General features: G+C 36.9%; 1 protein-coding gene across 18 annotated transcripts in view; it reads right to left on the bottom strand.

The window, feature by feature from the left end:
• Positions 1-15,214, bottom strand: part of MYT1L (myelin transcription factor 1 like) — a 299,550-nt gene that overhangs the window by 121,169 nt on the left and 163,167 nt on the right. For all 18 annotated transcript variants that reach the window (XM_018088859.1, XM_018088858.2, XM_018088864.2 and 15 more), the window contains 3 exons: positions 2,814-2,868; positions 2,598-2,631; positions 2,247-2,309 (listed from right to left, as the gene is read on the bottom strand). In XM_018088859.1, coding sequence (XP_017944348.1) covers positions 2,247-2,309; positions 2,598-2,631; positions 2,814-2,868 — 152 coding nt within the window. The remainder of the gene's footprint in view (positions 1-2,246; positions 2,310-2,597; positions 2,632-2,813; positions 2,869-15,214) is intronic.

Raw genomic sequence — 15,214 nt, 5'->3', positions numbered from 1 at the left:
CCTGGTCTGATATTGTGAATGAAAAGGTCTTAACCTCATTAAAATGCTCTGTAGGTCTAAACAGAGTTGAGTTAGGCATCAGCTGAGATATGCAATTCCCCAAACACATAAAATTTTTAAGACAGTCTGATTTCCTTGGAAGAAATGTTTGGGTCTTTCCCACCCAAATAGCAAAATAGAAAAAAAAGAAAAATTCCTTCAGATTCATTCAAAATGGTAAATTTACTAGTTATTGGTTGAGATATAAATATTACTTTTCTTTTAGAAAATAGATATGCACATTGTAAACCTCCACAAAGAACTTTGTGTTTTTACATTAAATAAGACATATATTGGCTAAATATATTTTGATTAGTGGATTGGCAATCAGGGTGACAAGAAAACATAAAAGCTCCACAAATCTTTAGCCGGAAATAAAGGAATTTTTGATGTATTTCCAATTTTTATTCTTTGTGCATCTGCCTAAAATTTCATTTAATTAACCACTCTGAGATTCAGTCTGTTCGTGTACTGACATACCAGAATCATGTAAAGAAAGTAAAATATGGAATTAATGCCTCAAAACTACATGTAATCTTTCCAAACCTCACATCTATTCTTTTCCCTTTCCCCAAAAGGGTGATTTTAGACAAACATAGTCACTAACTCTAACACAAAGTTAGAGCAATTCAGAAGAAAAGTCAGATTTTTTTAAGCTAAAGGGTTTCCTCTGCATGTTTCAAGGCTTTTGTTTTTGAAATCTGCACAAAAATTCCATGAAGTGTAAAGAAATGTTATAATCATTTCATTTAACTGCTGACTGTCATGAAATTTCTGAGGGAAAAGAAGGATTCAGTGCCATTTATTAATTACTTGTGAGGCTTGTATTTACATAAAGAAAATGGACAAAAGAAAACCATGGTTTGAAATGAGAATTCACAAGTGAATTTAAAAATAACTATTTTGGTTACTTTTCCTAAATCAGTGTTCCAATCTAATCAAGCCTTAAAATAACCACAAAAATGGTACTGCTCTTATGAGTGAAAAACGTTTAAGAAAATAAATTTGAATAATTATTTTACCATTTATATTGTTCAAATGTAATTCAACCTAATTTTAATATCAGGGGTATCTCTTTTCTTGCTCTAATTGTGAAAGTATTTTCTGGATTTATCCCTAGGCTTCATTCACTGATAAGAAAAAAGGCACATGAGTGGACTGAGTGGCACTGTTCAGTATCTTCTCTCGTTTCAAAAAAATGCCTAAACCACAATATCTAATTTCAATTTAATTCATAAACCCCATATGCCCTCATTACAAAGCGGTAATCAGATATGGTGTGAAATATGTGCTCTTATAAACACCACAAGTGCTTTAAAACCTGAAAAAGTCAAAAATGAAAAAAATCTTGAGAGTTTCAGAGGAATTTAACACTGGTTTGAACACCTCCCCCTACTGAGAAAAGAGATGGCCCAAACATCAGCCATTTTATCTCTTCCAATGGGTTACTGTACAAAATATGTCAAATGAAATGCACAGCATGAGAGAAAAATACATGTATTATAGAGTTGTTAAAATTTCAAAAAATTGCACAAGAAATTAATGGACAAATGATTCAGGAAAGGAATGATGTTTATACAGATGTGCAACACTATTCATCATTGACCTTGTAGACACAGAAATGGAAAGACTGAGGGCTAAATTAATTTGAAACACATGTAGCATGTGTAATATATGCTACCTTATATACAATTAACAATAAACAGCTAAAAAAAATCTTCCTCCAGGAGATTCTCTACATATCATGGTTTAGAAACTAAAGTAAAGGTATTTATAGCTACAGTATAACATTTGAACCCCGAAGTCTTATTATCACTGATTTGTCTTAAGCTTTGACCTTTGAATCTAACCTCATCATTTAACTTAAAATGCTCAGAAGCTTGTTTTCATTCAGTTATGAAATACATTAAATAACAGAAGAACATGAGTGCCAACATGTAAGTAGGGCCAAATTTTCATTTGCAACACATGAGCAAGAGAACTGTATGCAAAAATTGAGAGAAGACTGACAATGAGAACAAGTCTCCTCAGCAAAAACGCGAGTTAAATTTTGTGTGACAGTCAGAAAGAAAAAAAAACCCCTGAATCTGAATGGCTTCTAGAATGCCTTATTGCTAATTTTTATCGTTGTTTGGTTTATCAAGGCCATGCCAGATAACTTGTTTACCAAATCTCTTCACTAAATTATGGAAAATTACAGATATTACCTTCTGTGTCTTGCATATTTGCCACTAACATGACCACTGCCATCACAGCCAGGTGTGGGACAGCTGCAAAAGAGAGAATTAATCATATAGGTGCTGGTGTGCTGCAGAAAGATTATATTAAAAGCAGGTAGGCAGAGATGGAGGGCAACCAAGATAGAGAAATCAAATAACTGAAGGGGAAAAAAAAAAAGAGGGGATGCTTTTTATTAGCAAGTCTCGAGGGAATTAATTTCATCAGTGCAGCAGGGCATGAGCAAACCACCAATGAACTTGAAAGTGCATTATACCCATTAAAAGGCATGAATTTTCTAAATTGCTAATGGGGATACATTTTACACTCAGAGCACTAACCTGAACAGCTCTTGTATGGCTGGTTCCACGGGAACTGCAGAGAGATGGAAAATATATAAAAATTTATCATCTATTACAAGTACCCCTCTTCTACAAAAAATTACCAGAAAGGTTGTGTAAAAGCAAGGGTCAGAATGAATTGTGCAAAGAGATTCTGGAGGATGAAGGTCACCCTGAGCAGGGGCCTTGAGTGATTTACTGAAGCAAGAGACGTACCTCGAACACCTTTGGAGCGTGTGCGATGGCGCTTCTCGTCTGCATCCACCTCCATCTGGGAATAGATTAGCAGGCAGTCAATGTTCTTATCCTGCATGCACAGACTATCAATGCACAGACTGATACAGTCTCTCACACAATTTATTGACACTATTTTAATTCCATTTTATCCTGTAAAGGAAAGTTCTACTTACAGGGGATTTTTAGGATCCTCATGTTTATTTAAAAACAGAAAATGAAGTAATTTCTGCTTTAAACAGTCAGTTTCCATGCCCTGCTTTCATAGCAAATAGTGTGCAACTAAGTGCTGGTTTCTCTTTTCAAAGAGATGTTTCTAATATAAATCTCCGATTAGTCCCATATGTTTTGAAATAAGAATTCAATAGATTTCTGTACAATTTAAAACTAAAGTCAAGGGGTCACACACCACAGATTGTTTTCTAACCAAACCCTTTGCAATGGGAAAGAGAGGAAGGAGTAATGACTGAGAAGGAGATAAACAGTCATCCTTAGACCTTCAAATATTTCATATTATTTAATATGGCATTACCATCTTTGCCAACATGTTTCATTGTTTAGTTATGTTTTTCAAGTTTCAGGAATGTGCTCACTTGCTACATGACTCAGTCGTTACCTTCATTTTATAAACAACTTGCCTATCCAGTGCAGCTTTCTACACAGTAATAAATATATATCAATCTTAAATATTTACCACACAGGGGCAAGGCTGCAGATTAGACCTTGGAAAGTATCATAAATACTAATCTGTAGTAGTTAACAGAAGGCCACATAATTTGTCCTGATTTTTCATGTACTATTTTCAACAGACTTTCAAAGGAAAACTACATAGGCTGGTTAGAGTTTAGGCTTTTGTTCAACATAAGCAAATTACACTGAACTATGTTAAGAGACAGTGTCAGGGAAAATATATGAAGTATCTGTATCACCAGCTCCTTTGGATGTAGAAGAACAGGATGGCAAGATGGATCTAAAGTGTTTCATACATAGAGATGATACTGTAAAGGTCGGGAAGCCCAGAAATAGACTATAATGCTCTAGTTCCCCCAGGGGAAAAAAAAATCAATCACCCCTTTATAGCAATATCCTTGGATTGATATCTTGTAAGGATGTCATATATCCCATGCAAAAACATGGAAACACGTACGTGCCACTTTCAGCTAACCCTTTAATCACCCAGCTTTCTTTGGTCAGTACCTTAACACAAATGGATGTGGGAAATAGATAGGAAGGAAGAAATCAAGGGGTGCTTTACAGAGCTCTCTCAACATATTACATCAGGAGAAAAGTCACCTCAACAAAATTTGTGGGTGACAGGGATTTGGTGAAAAGAAAGTGTCACTCTCACAAGGCTCCGCTCTACTGATGTAGTTCTGCTTCTTGGTAGTCAACACCTGGTTCTTGGTAGCGTGATTTAGTCCACACTAAAGGGATGATCTTCTAAAATAAACAGGTGTTATGAAAGCTAATAAAGCACTAACCTCTATTAGGGGGCTTCAGGTCAGTCTTCTGATGGGGGTCTTTGCGTAACCTTGAGTGGATTTCATTTTTAAATTAAGACACCTACACATAGCTGTGTGCACACACATTTGGAGTGTAAGCTTCTGTCTCCATCAACCAATGATGCTGTCTGAGATCCTGTAAGGTATCCCATCAAGCCTTCAATTGCCAGTCCAGAAAGGTAGAGAAGGGTACAGATAGATCCTCTGTTGTATGTACCAACCCTGGGCAGAAGTTTCAGGTATCCTCTGGCATCAGAAATGACACCAACTGCCTGTGCTTAGGCAACTGAACTCAGCCCCAGGTCAACACAGCCACCAGAGCTTGAGAAACAATTCCTTTGATCACCTACTAGGTGTTACTTCAGGCTGGACAGAATCAGTCTCTAGGCTCCTTTGCCCATGCTGTCTAGCTCTCCTAAGCCTACTGCATGAGACACTTGGCATACCTACTACAGCCACCCAAACTAAATCTTAAACTTTAACCCATCCACAGTGACTATTCTATACCTTGAGTTCACACCCTATCTTGTTTCTTAGCTTCAATGTCTTGATAGGTATTTGAAGTTTTCCAAGTTGCCATATCAAAGTGCAAAACAGTATTTCTGGAATATAAAAATTACCCACTAGATGATGACATTCTTCTACTAATAAAAAACCAGTACATTGTGTTATTCTGTAACTCTCACAATGTGTAAGGACTTGACAGGAGACCAGAAGTGAAGTTACTTGATTTTCAGCCTAGTATGCTTTTTTCAAATGTTTGAAAAACATTATCTAGCCTCATTTGTCACCACTGAAAAATCTGCTGAAAGAACTATTATGATCTTAACCTGGAAACGCAGCCCCAGTTGTTATGATAATCTGGGTAAATTTGGAAGGGGCAAACTACAGAACAGATTTGCCTTTCTTTCTAAACCAGAGTATGCACTTCAAGAACACTGAGGATACACTTTTAACTATATTATCAAAGAAGAAATCAACAAGCTGGAAAAGCCCCTATAGGATCTTCACAATCCAGATCCAGAAGCAGGTCAAAGAAGTGAAAAAAGATCATAAAAGCTGCAGGCATGCAGTGTTACTTTAAATTTTGTTGTGTATCCTACATAGGCTGCTGCTTCTCTAGAAAGGCACAAATTCACCTCCTGTTGTCTGTGACCTAGATGCCCTCTCATATATGGCAATGTGTGTCTTTAATGCTCTGGGACACATCAAATGCTAGTAGGTGCCTATGTTTAGCCAACAGATTCTTGCTTTGACTTTATTTATATACTCAGAGATCTTTAAGACTTTGTCTGACATTTCAAAACTTCAGCCTTCACCCCTCTAGATTGGGTGTTGGGAGCAAGCAATTTCCTGAAATTCTAGTGAGATGTAAATTGGTTCTGCAAAAGGACAGTCACCTGGCAGGCTACCATAGCAGTCCTTGGAGGCACCCCTTGCACTTTCATGGCCAGGAACAGACTTCTACTCCTGAGACCATTAACCTCACACAAACACAGGCTTCCTCATTATTTTCACATGCAGAAAAAGGAAATGTGGACCTTAGTCTCACAAGGAGTGCACCTCAGTAGTTCTACTTTATTCATGACCTCTCCATTAAAGTTCTGCAGAATACTTAGTCACTGTTCCAGAAAAGAACTTGTGGACATTGAGGACAGGCTGGCTAGAGTTAGTTTTAGCCTGTCATCTAAGATTATGTATGAAAGCAAAGAGGAAGGCATCAGGAACAGGAAGAGAAGAAATTTTTAACCTGGCTTCAAAGAGAAGTTCTAAAAACAAAAATGGAAAGACCTAAGCTGATTAGAAGGGCACCTCTTCTATGAGGAAAGACTGAGAGAACTGGGATTGTTTCTAGAGAAGAGAAGGCTTCATGGTGACCTAATTGTGGCCTTCCAGTAGTTGAAGGGAGCCTACGAGAAAGATGGAGAGGGACTTTTTACAAGAGCATGTAGTGACAGGACAAGGGGGAATGTCTTCAAATTGAGAGTAGGTTTAGAATAGATATCAGGAAGAAATTCTTTGCTGTGAGGGTGGTGAGACATTGGAACAGGTTGCCCAGAGAAGTTGTGAATGCCCCATCCCTGGGAGTGTTCAAGGCCAACTTGATGGACCTCTGAGAAACCTGGTGTAGTGGAAGGTTCTCTGCCCATGGCAGGGGGGAATGATCTTTAAGATCCCTTCCAAATCAAGGCCATTCTATGACTCTATGATTCTCTGATTCTGTGATTCTTAATGCTGAGAAGGAAAAGATAAAAAAGGTCTTGGTAGAAATTAAATCTGTAAGTTAGAATTTAAAATAACCAAATTATTGGATATGTCTTACTTACACAGAAAGAAGTAGATCTAGCAACTCTGTATCTCTATTATGTGCATTCTTGTTATTGAAGATTTAGGGAAACAAGGCCCTGAATAGTTACAAATCAGTGCTCTAACTAATAAACCACCGGATAGGGTACAAGAAGAGGTCTGTTATATAGATAGATATGTTGAAGCCAACCAAATAGGACATGGAACAGGTTGAGTAGTTTCTTTAGCATCTGAAACAAACAAAATAAAAAAACAAACAAATCCCTCCCAACAAAAACAACCAAACAAAAACCAACCAACCAACCAACCAAAAACAACCAAAAAAACAGCCTCTGTGTGGTCATCTGCACACAGGCAATTAAGACCTATTATGTATTAATGTATAGAATCTTATCCCAGTAACTACTACTACACACAAAAACATACAAACGTGAGGTGCTTTAGAAGCATCAAAATAGGAAAGTTGGAAATAATAATGAGAAAAACTGAGAAGAAGAAAATCTTTTAACATAAAATGACTATGACTAGGAGCAAATGACTATGACTAGGAGCACTTTAAAATATTTCACTAAAAGTTAAAAATAAAAAAGGTACATAATCACATGAGAAGCCTTCACTAATAACAGAGAAAAGAAAATAAAATAAAGGAAAGGCAATACCCCCTCTTCAATACTCCAAAGCTTAAAAAAAAATAACCTGTAGCTTGTGAGGATTAAAAAATAATTCATATGCATGTAAACACACACAGAACAGTTTACTGGTAAACATAAACTATCAATACAGTGAATTAAAAATATCAAAGAAAACCAAATGTTGAATAGGAAACACGGTAATATCAAGAAATCACTTAAATATATCTGGAAAAATTTTTGATTATTATTATTATTGAGAAATATAGTACTAGTAATGAACAAGAAAATTTAAAAAAAGGTTTGTCATCTTAAAATCAAAGTCTCAGACAACATTTACCTCCCCCCCCAAAAAACATAGCCTAATATCTCTTCAAGACATGGCTGTTGTTAAGAAACAAACCCGGAATACTTGGGAAATACTGGAAAACTGAAAAAAAAATTCTGAAAAAAATTTACTTTTAACTTTTAAAAGTGATCTTTACTGATTGCTGAGAGGGTGGTGTGGCTCACCAAGTTATTCTTCCTGATGCTGACCCTTAGTAACATCATAGAAAAGCAATATGGAATACAAGATGACATAATTAGCACCAGTCAACACTTCATCGTGGAAAATCTGTTCCAGTGCTCGGTTACCTGCACAGTAAAGAAGTTCTTCCTCATATTCAGGTGGAACTTCCTGTGTATCAGTTTCTGCCTGTTGCCTCTTGTCCTATTGATTGGCACCACCAAGAAAAGTCTGGCTCTGTCCTCTTGACACTCTCCCTTCAGATACTTACAGACATCGCTGAGGTCTCCTCTCAGTTGTCTGTTCTCGAGACCGAACAGGCCCGACTCTGAACATTATTTTCTAGTAATGATAACTGTCAAGTATGACTCCTGATAACCTGAATAAATTTTTAGAAGCTGAATATGTTTCGTGAGACACTGTTTAACCTATTTGGTAAATGGGACATTTACCAGTTACTTCAATGGGTCCCCAAATATCTCCTCAATTTATTACATACTTTTCTCAACATGAAAGTCAGTAACTATACTCTTTTGACATACCAACCTCCATTTTCAAATAATATAAGACAAAAAAGTCACAGCTGGAAAAACCGCTGTGTAAAATAGGTAAGAAAATACTGTTCTAGATTTAAACTGAAGGTACAGGGCATAGCTTTTTATAATATACATATAAATTTACTTTAAGGAGCTATTCCTCTGGTTCGTGCAATTCAGATAAAGTTCTGTGTAAATCTGAACTCATGCAACATGACCCAGAAGAAAGAAAAGGCAATTCTAAAGGTTAAGGAGAAAGAAGGCGCTGCCAACATATTAATACAAGTCAATTGAAATCTGGATTGAATGAATGTAAATTTATTTTAGACAACTAAAAATACCAATGCTTAGCATGTGATTTCTACCATAGCACTTAAACTACAAAGTTATGGCACTGTTCCAGAGGTACATTAAGATAATACTTTATGTGTCCTTACAATGCTCCTCAACACTTCTTCAACCTACAATAACCCAGCACTTAGGCCCTATGGTTTTTAATTCTTAGTAAGTTTAAACTACTTGACCAAAACATGGTCACAGATGTATAGTTTCACCTGGAAACGCTACAGTCAAGCAACAGAGGAATATAAGGTGAAGATTCTGGGGAATTAAAATATGCAGATCCAGTTAACCTAAATGGAGGGGTAGACACTGATCTCTTCTCTGTGGTGACAGTGACAGAACCACAGGGAATGGCCTGAAGTTGTGTCACGGGAGGTTTAGGTTGGATATTAGAAAAAAGGTTCTTCACCCAGAGGGTGGTTGGCCACCGGAACAGGCTCCCCAGGGAGGCTGTCACAGCATCAAGCCTGACAGAGTTCAAGAAGCATTTGGACGATACTCTCAGGCACACTGAGTGACTCTTGGGGATAGTCCTGTGCAGGGCCAGGAGTTGGACTTGATGATCCCTGTGGGTCAATTCCAACTTGGCATATTCTGTGATTCTCTAAACAGACTCTCAATCTGCATGTAACAAACCTTGACTTTCCATATTACATCAGAGCTTACTTCAGTAGACCTGATCCCTGAAGTCTGTGTAGAACTCCCTCTTCAATCTACTGAGTTTTTTTTGACTTGCTGATGCAATTTGCATAACACTATGCTTCAGCAGATCTTCCTCACCCCTAAGTATAGAATCAAAGAATCATAGAATGTCGTGGGGTTGGAATGGACCTTAGAGATCATTTAGTCCCAACTCCCACTGCCACAGGCAGGGACACCAAACCTGACCACACCTGAATCAGTAACAATATCTGGGCCTTAATTTATGCCTTACTGATCACAGTCTTGTAAATTAATTGCATTCTAGGAGAAAATGAGTGCCTTTGTGGATGAAAAAAGAGCAGTTGATGGCAATTTAACTCAACTTTAAAAAGGCTTTTGACATAGTATTCTTATATCTTGTTATGACTGTATTCGCATAGTTGTTTAAAATAAGTTGTTTTAATATTTCAATTCTCTTAATTAAATGTGGCCTCTTACTTCTCTTAACAGAGCACAATAAAATTCAGGATCTTGATTTTGACAGAAAACCTGTATGACCCTCCCAAATATATTTAGTGAACTTGTTTCTGATTGTAAGATCTAGAAGACAGAAGAGACAAAAAACTTCAGGATAGAAAGTTACTCTAAGGAGCTACTGGAGTGCTTAAGAAAAAGTCAGGCAGAAGGGAAAGCAAATTCCCTGTCCTTTCAGACCCTTTCCCCCACAAACCCAGGTGCCTTCTTGGCATAGACATCTGAGATTTAGTTCAAATATTTTAGAGCACCTTTTTCAGTAAAAGACAAATTAATAAAAGAATTACTGTGTTTGAATCTTCCCCTCAGGAAAACACCAGCATGCAACAAGGCCCTCTTAGAGCAGAGTTCCAGAGGGAACTCTGCAAAGATAAAAGCTACAAGTTGAGGGTACATAATACAAAGCAACCTAGTAGGCACATGGGCAAATTAATGACTAGAATATAAATTACTCCTTTGCCCTCTTCCACTTATGATGAACACACAAAGCTTTTATTAATATCAAGGAGAGTCCTTCTTGCAGAACAATAGGAGAATCTATCCTCAGGATTTGTTCTGAAACTTTGAGTAAGAGTCATTTTCCTGCTGTAATGCACAGAGGGAATCCAATCCTTCCATTTTAAGATGAGCAGTGACGGCTGCAGAAAAATCTGTAAATGCAGGCCAGAATAAGCAGAATTTACAAGTTAAATTTACAAGTTCACCATTTATTCCTTTTGTGGGGAAATATATTTGGGATTCAGTGAAGCAATGTGGAGGGAAGGCAGGAACCACTTTCAAGTATTTCCCACTGGCCTCAGATTAGTTAGAGTGGAAAAGACCCAAAGTGCACACAGGTCAATTGAGCATCTTTCTCTTATCACGTTTTTTACATTCTTAGATATGAGTAATGAGGAAGTAGTGTGGAAATGATAGGTAAGAAGAAATAGCACTGGATCTATAGCACTTCTTTCTTAGGAGAGAAGATATCCTGTCATCAGTCTGTGGCTCCACAAAGATGTTTTGGATATGTTCAGTGAATAGGCCTTGGGACATGAGCTGTAACAGAACTAGAATTTCCATCGAGAAGAAGATGTCCAGAATATGTCCACACAGCTGAGCAACTCTAATTACCCCATCCTTTAACCACTCCTGCACCAGGCCACTTGCTCTGTGAGTGGTCAGGGTGGTGAGTGCCAGTGCATGCTGACAGGACCATGCAATACTGAAGTCTCAGGAACTTTAAAGTAGTCATGTTCATTTCCCCCCCCTATTTATAAGCATTTCTAAACATATGTTTTCTTCACATGACAAGGAAAAAAAAGTTTTAAGAGTTTTACAGTTCCTGTTACAGCTAATATTTTGGTCATACAGGCTCAAACAAGGATTCACTTTCCTTGCATTAGATGCAGACATTGAAAGAAAGCAATCTCTGATTCAAAGGCCTTCTAATAAGACATTAAATAAAACAGAAGAGATAATAGGTCTATATACTTCTCTATACCAGTCAGCAAAGCAGTCAGAAGCAGCACAGATTAAAGCTGAATGTAAAATTTACAGTAAGAATCAGAAAATAAATACAGAGAAAGATTTTGGACTGAACTGTAATTTCCATGTCATGAATAGAAGCATATCATGATACGTTGAAGTGGGGGGGGATAAGCAACTTAAACCTCTAGGAACTTCAAGAAATGAGATTTCTTGAATATTATTTTCTGAATTGCTGGTGATTCTGAACCAAATTTGCACCAAATTCACTGAATTTATTCTAGAAATTCTAGTAGCATGGAGTTACATCCATAAAAATCAAGACACTACAATACTTTTTATCCAATAGTCTAGCAGCTCTTAGTTGCACTTAGAATGATCTGAAAGACATGGATTCTTAGTCCTTCTACCTGGATGGGTGTCTGGTTGTGTGCATGTGTAGGAGTCTGCACCAGCAGCCAGGGCAGGGCCTGACGGGTTGTATGCACAGATGCCAGTCACTGGGGAAACTGGGATCCAGTAACTAGGCAGTAACTGGGTGTCTGAGACAGCTGCTGCAGAGATCCACTGTGCATATATAGAGACACATATACATGAGTTTTCTCCAGTGGCCCTCCAACCTGCTCAGCCAGAGAGAACAGGATGAGGCTGTTGTGATGTCTGTGTTCACACAAGTTCTCTAAGTGTTTGTCCAGAACCTGTGTGAGCAGCCATGTATGTATGTATGTATGTGTATATACATGTAGTGTATACATGTGCTTTGTGTACATTTGTCTGCTGAGAATGAATTTCAGCCTTGCTACTGGTTGAATTCAGGGACAGGGAGCAGCAGCAGCCTTGCCTCTCTTCATGTTGGATCCAGTATGATTTATTTTCCTCTAAAAATCCCATTTCCAAATACAACCTTTTGGAAAATGACAGATATGAGACATTAGAAAGGTTCTTTTTCTAACTCCAAAGTTGAAGTGTGGCAATTTGTTACATTTTGTACAGGAACAAAGGCAGAAAAATAATTAGGTCACGGCAGACCTTGATTTCTCATATTATGGAGGAAAATTGGTAAGAAGAATGTTTTAAAAGAAAAAATGCATTAGAATATTTAATTTTTAGAAATTTAGGAAGCCAATAAGACTTACTGAAATACAAAAAGTTAAATTTCACAGACACAGGGCTCACAAGTAACAAAAAATGTTCTACAATTTCACTCTAAGGCTTAAAATCCAGCAGCATAGGGAAGGCATGCAAGGCAGGTGTACAGTCTCTATAAATCTAGTTCCACCCTTGGCACACATCTGTAACTTGTCCTGACACCAACTGCCTATGTGCAAGTCCTGAGGTGTAATATGCCCCAAAAGACAGGTTTGCATTTAACTTGTAGGATTTAACATCAAAGACTAATTTCTTGGAAGTTTACGTTCTGAACAAGCACTGATACCTGAAAACACCTTTACTTAATATACATCTTGTGAGTATATACAATGGTCTTTTGGGCACAGCAACCTAATGAAAGTTTCCTTATTTCTATTTGTCTAATATTTTGTATGTTTCTATAAGCTCCTATTTTATTAGCCAAAGTGTAACTACATTAGATGGCTGTAACCAAGTCTTTTCTGTAACTTATTAGCACTACAGATCTTTGAATTATCATTAAAATCCTAGGAGAATAAAGGACAAGCCAAATATGGGGCACTTTAATAACCTGCATCAATATTGAGGAGCATGTGGTGTAGTACCTATCGCCACATGCAGAAATAAGAGCACACAATAAAAAGCCAAAGCGCATTCATGGAAATTCAGGTCAGAGTGGTCATAACTTAAGAGTTTTAGCTTTATCTTTGAATGTCCTAATGACTGTAATCACAATCACGCTGTGTTTCAACCTCTTTGTTGCCTTGAATCACCCACATTCAAGTCAGGCCTAGAGGCCCTTTGGTGGTGAACAACCTCCCAGATCTGTGCGTGGCAAACTGCTTGGAAAAGTGCACACAGCTCTGCAGAAACATTAAGTCACTGACTTGTCCCTGCAGTTCAGTCAGAAGCAGAGTTGAGGAGACTGTTAGTTTATCTTGGACTTATTCACCCTTTAAATAAGTAATGTATAAAACATATATTTTTCTGAATCCAAGGAGAAAAGAGAACAAGAAATTTAACCATATTTAGTATTGTCATGTATTCTGTATCTCACCAAGAAGCATACACAGACATGTATCACCTAAAATGCCCATAATGAGCTTTCTTATAATTGAAGTCACCACATCCACAAATCGATACAAGTGAGTATAAGTATACCACAACACACACATATGCAATTTATGTTCTTATAAAAAATAGGATACCAGATTTTAAAATCTCATTTCTGGTACTCCAAACTAAAAAATCTACTACAACTAATTCACAATCTGAGGTTTGTTGATCAAAAATAGCTTCCACTGTAGAAAACATTAGTATCTATAGTGGCACTGAATCAGACTGACAATTATCAAAGACAACTATAAGCATTTCAAAGCAAAACAGACCAAAGCATCACATGATATAAGTGTTATTAAAAAGATGGAACTTGCGTTTAGGTTTGATTAAACATGATTAAACATAAGCTAACTCTAGTGGATATGTACCATGCAAAAGACAAGCATCTCAGGTAAAGAAAGAGACCACATTTATTAATTATATCTTCTTTTTAATTCTAAAAGAAAACTATGTAGGCCTTGAAGTTTAGTAAGCTATCAGTCTTCACTCTGAAAGCAGGGCAGGATAGTAAAAAAAAAAATCTCTTAGTCTGTTAAAACTACCTAATTGTTGTTGTTATTAAGTGAACAGACTAGCATCCCTTCTTTCCCATTTACTACTACACGACAATGAAAGTTTATTTCTGTTTTAAGTTTTGTCTAATCACAGCAATGCCAAGGGTCCTATTTCAGAACTACATGGTATCAAAAGTGTTTGTTGCTATTAGTGTGCAGGCCATTATGCTTATCAAAGGGTATGTTATAAATAGCTTACAGCTGCTAGAAATGCAACAATTAGCTAATAAATTAATAAGACAGACAAGTAAAATACCAGTCATGGCACTACTAACATAATTAGCATAAATTACACAGGATCACAGATTACTGTAGTTGTCGCATAAAATAAGAGCACCTACTTCAGTTGTTCAATAACTTGCATACTTTTAACACCATAACTATACAACACAATGCTCGAAAGATAAAAAAGAGACTATAAAAATAATGAATATTCATTGGTAATTTTCTGCTCAAAACTTGTTTATAGCAGTTTCTGTGGTTAAAATAAAGGAGGGGGAAAAAAGGAAAAAGAAACAAAGCCCAAACGGACAGGATTTTGTAGCTTAACATGTGCAGCAAAACCCAAATATCTTCGTAGCACAGATGACAGCAAGTGTAGCAATAACTATCACATGGTGACCTAGTGGCCTGTATGAGGCCCAAGCAAGTGCTACATTAAAGCAAGCCTGTTATTACCAGCATAGTTAGTAAATTCAGTGTTTGCATGAGCTTTAGAATGCAATTAAGCTGACATAGACAGTGTCACTTTAATTCCTGGAAGAAAAGGACAGCCAGGAAGTGATTTTATTTTAGTTTCTTAATATATTTTTTTTTCAATTTTCTTTAATTTCTTTCTGTCACTCTGACATCAGAGCACCTGTAAATTCTATTATTATAAATATGGATTTTTAAAAGTAAATTGAAAAGCACATTTATTCTTAATAGGGCACAAAAGAGATTTCCTGTTTCAGAAGCTTATGCTGTCTGTAGCAGTTTCAAGACCTAGAAAAAACTGTTGTTAAATAATTCAAAGTGGCCAAATAGACAAAATTGGTAGAAGTATCCATATTCTGTCCTCAGTTAAAACTTTGTCTTCTGACTTAATACAGTTACTCAGATAACAGTGAGAAAGA

This window comes from Manacus vitellinus, unplaced genomic scaffold (assembly GCF_001715985.3).
Source record: "Manacus vitellinus isolate BGI_N305 unplaced genomic scaffold, ASM171598v3 scaffold_11_pilon, whole genome shotgun sequence".
Classification (NCBI taxonomy): domain Eukaryota; kingdom Metazoa; phylum Chordata; class Aves; order Passeriformes; family Pipridae; genus Manacus; species Manacus vitellinus.
The sequence above is the reverse complement of the archived record's forward strand: the minus strand, read 5'-3'. Positions and strand labels throughout refer to the sequence as shown.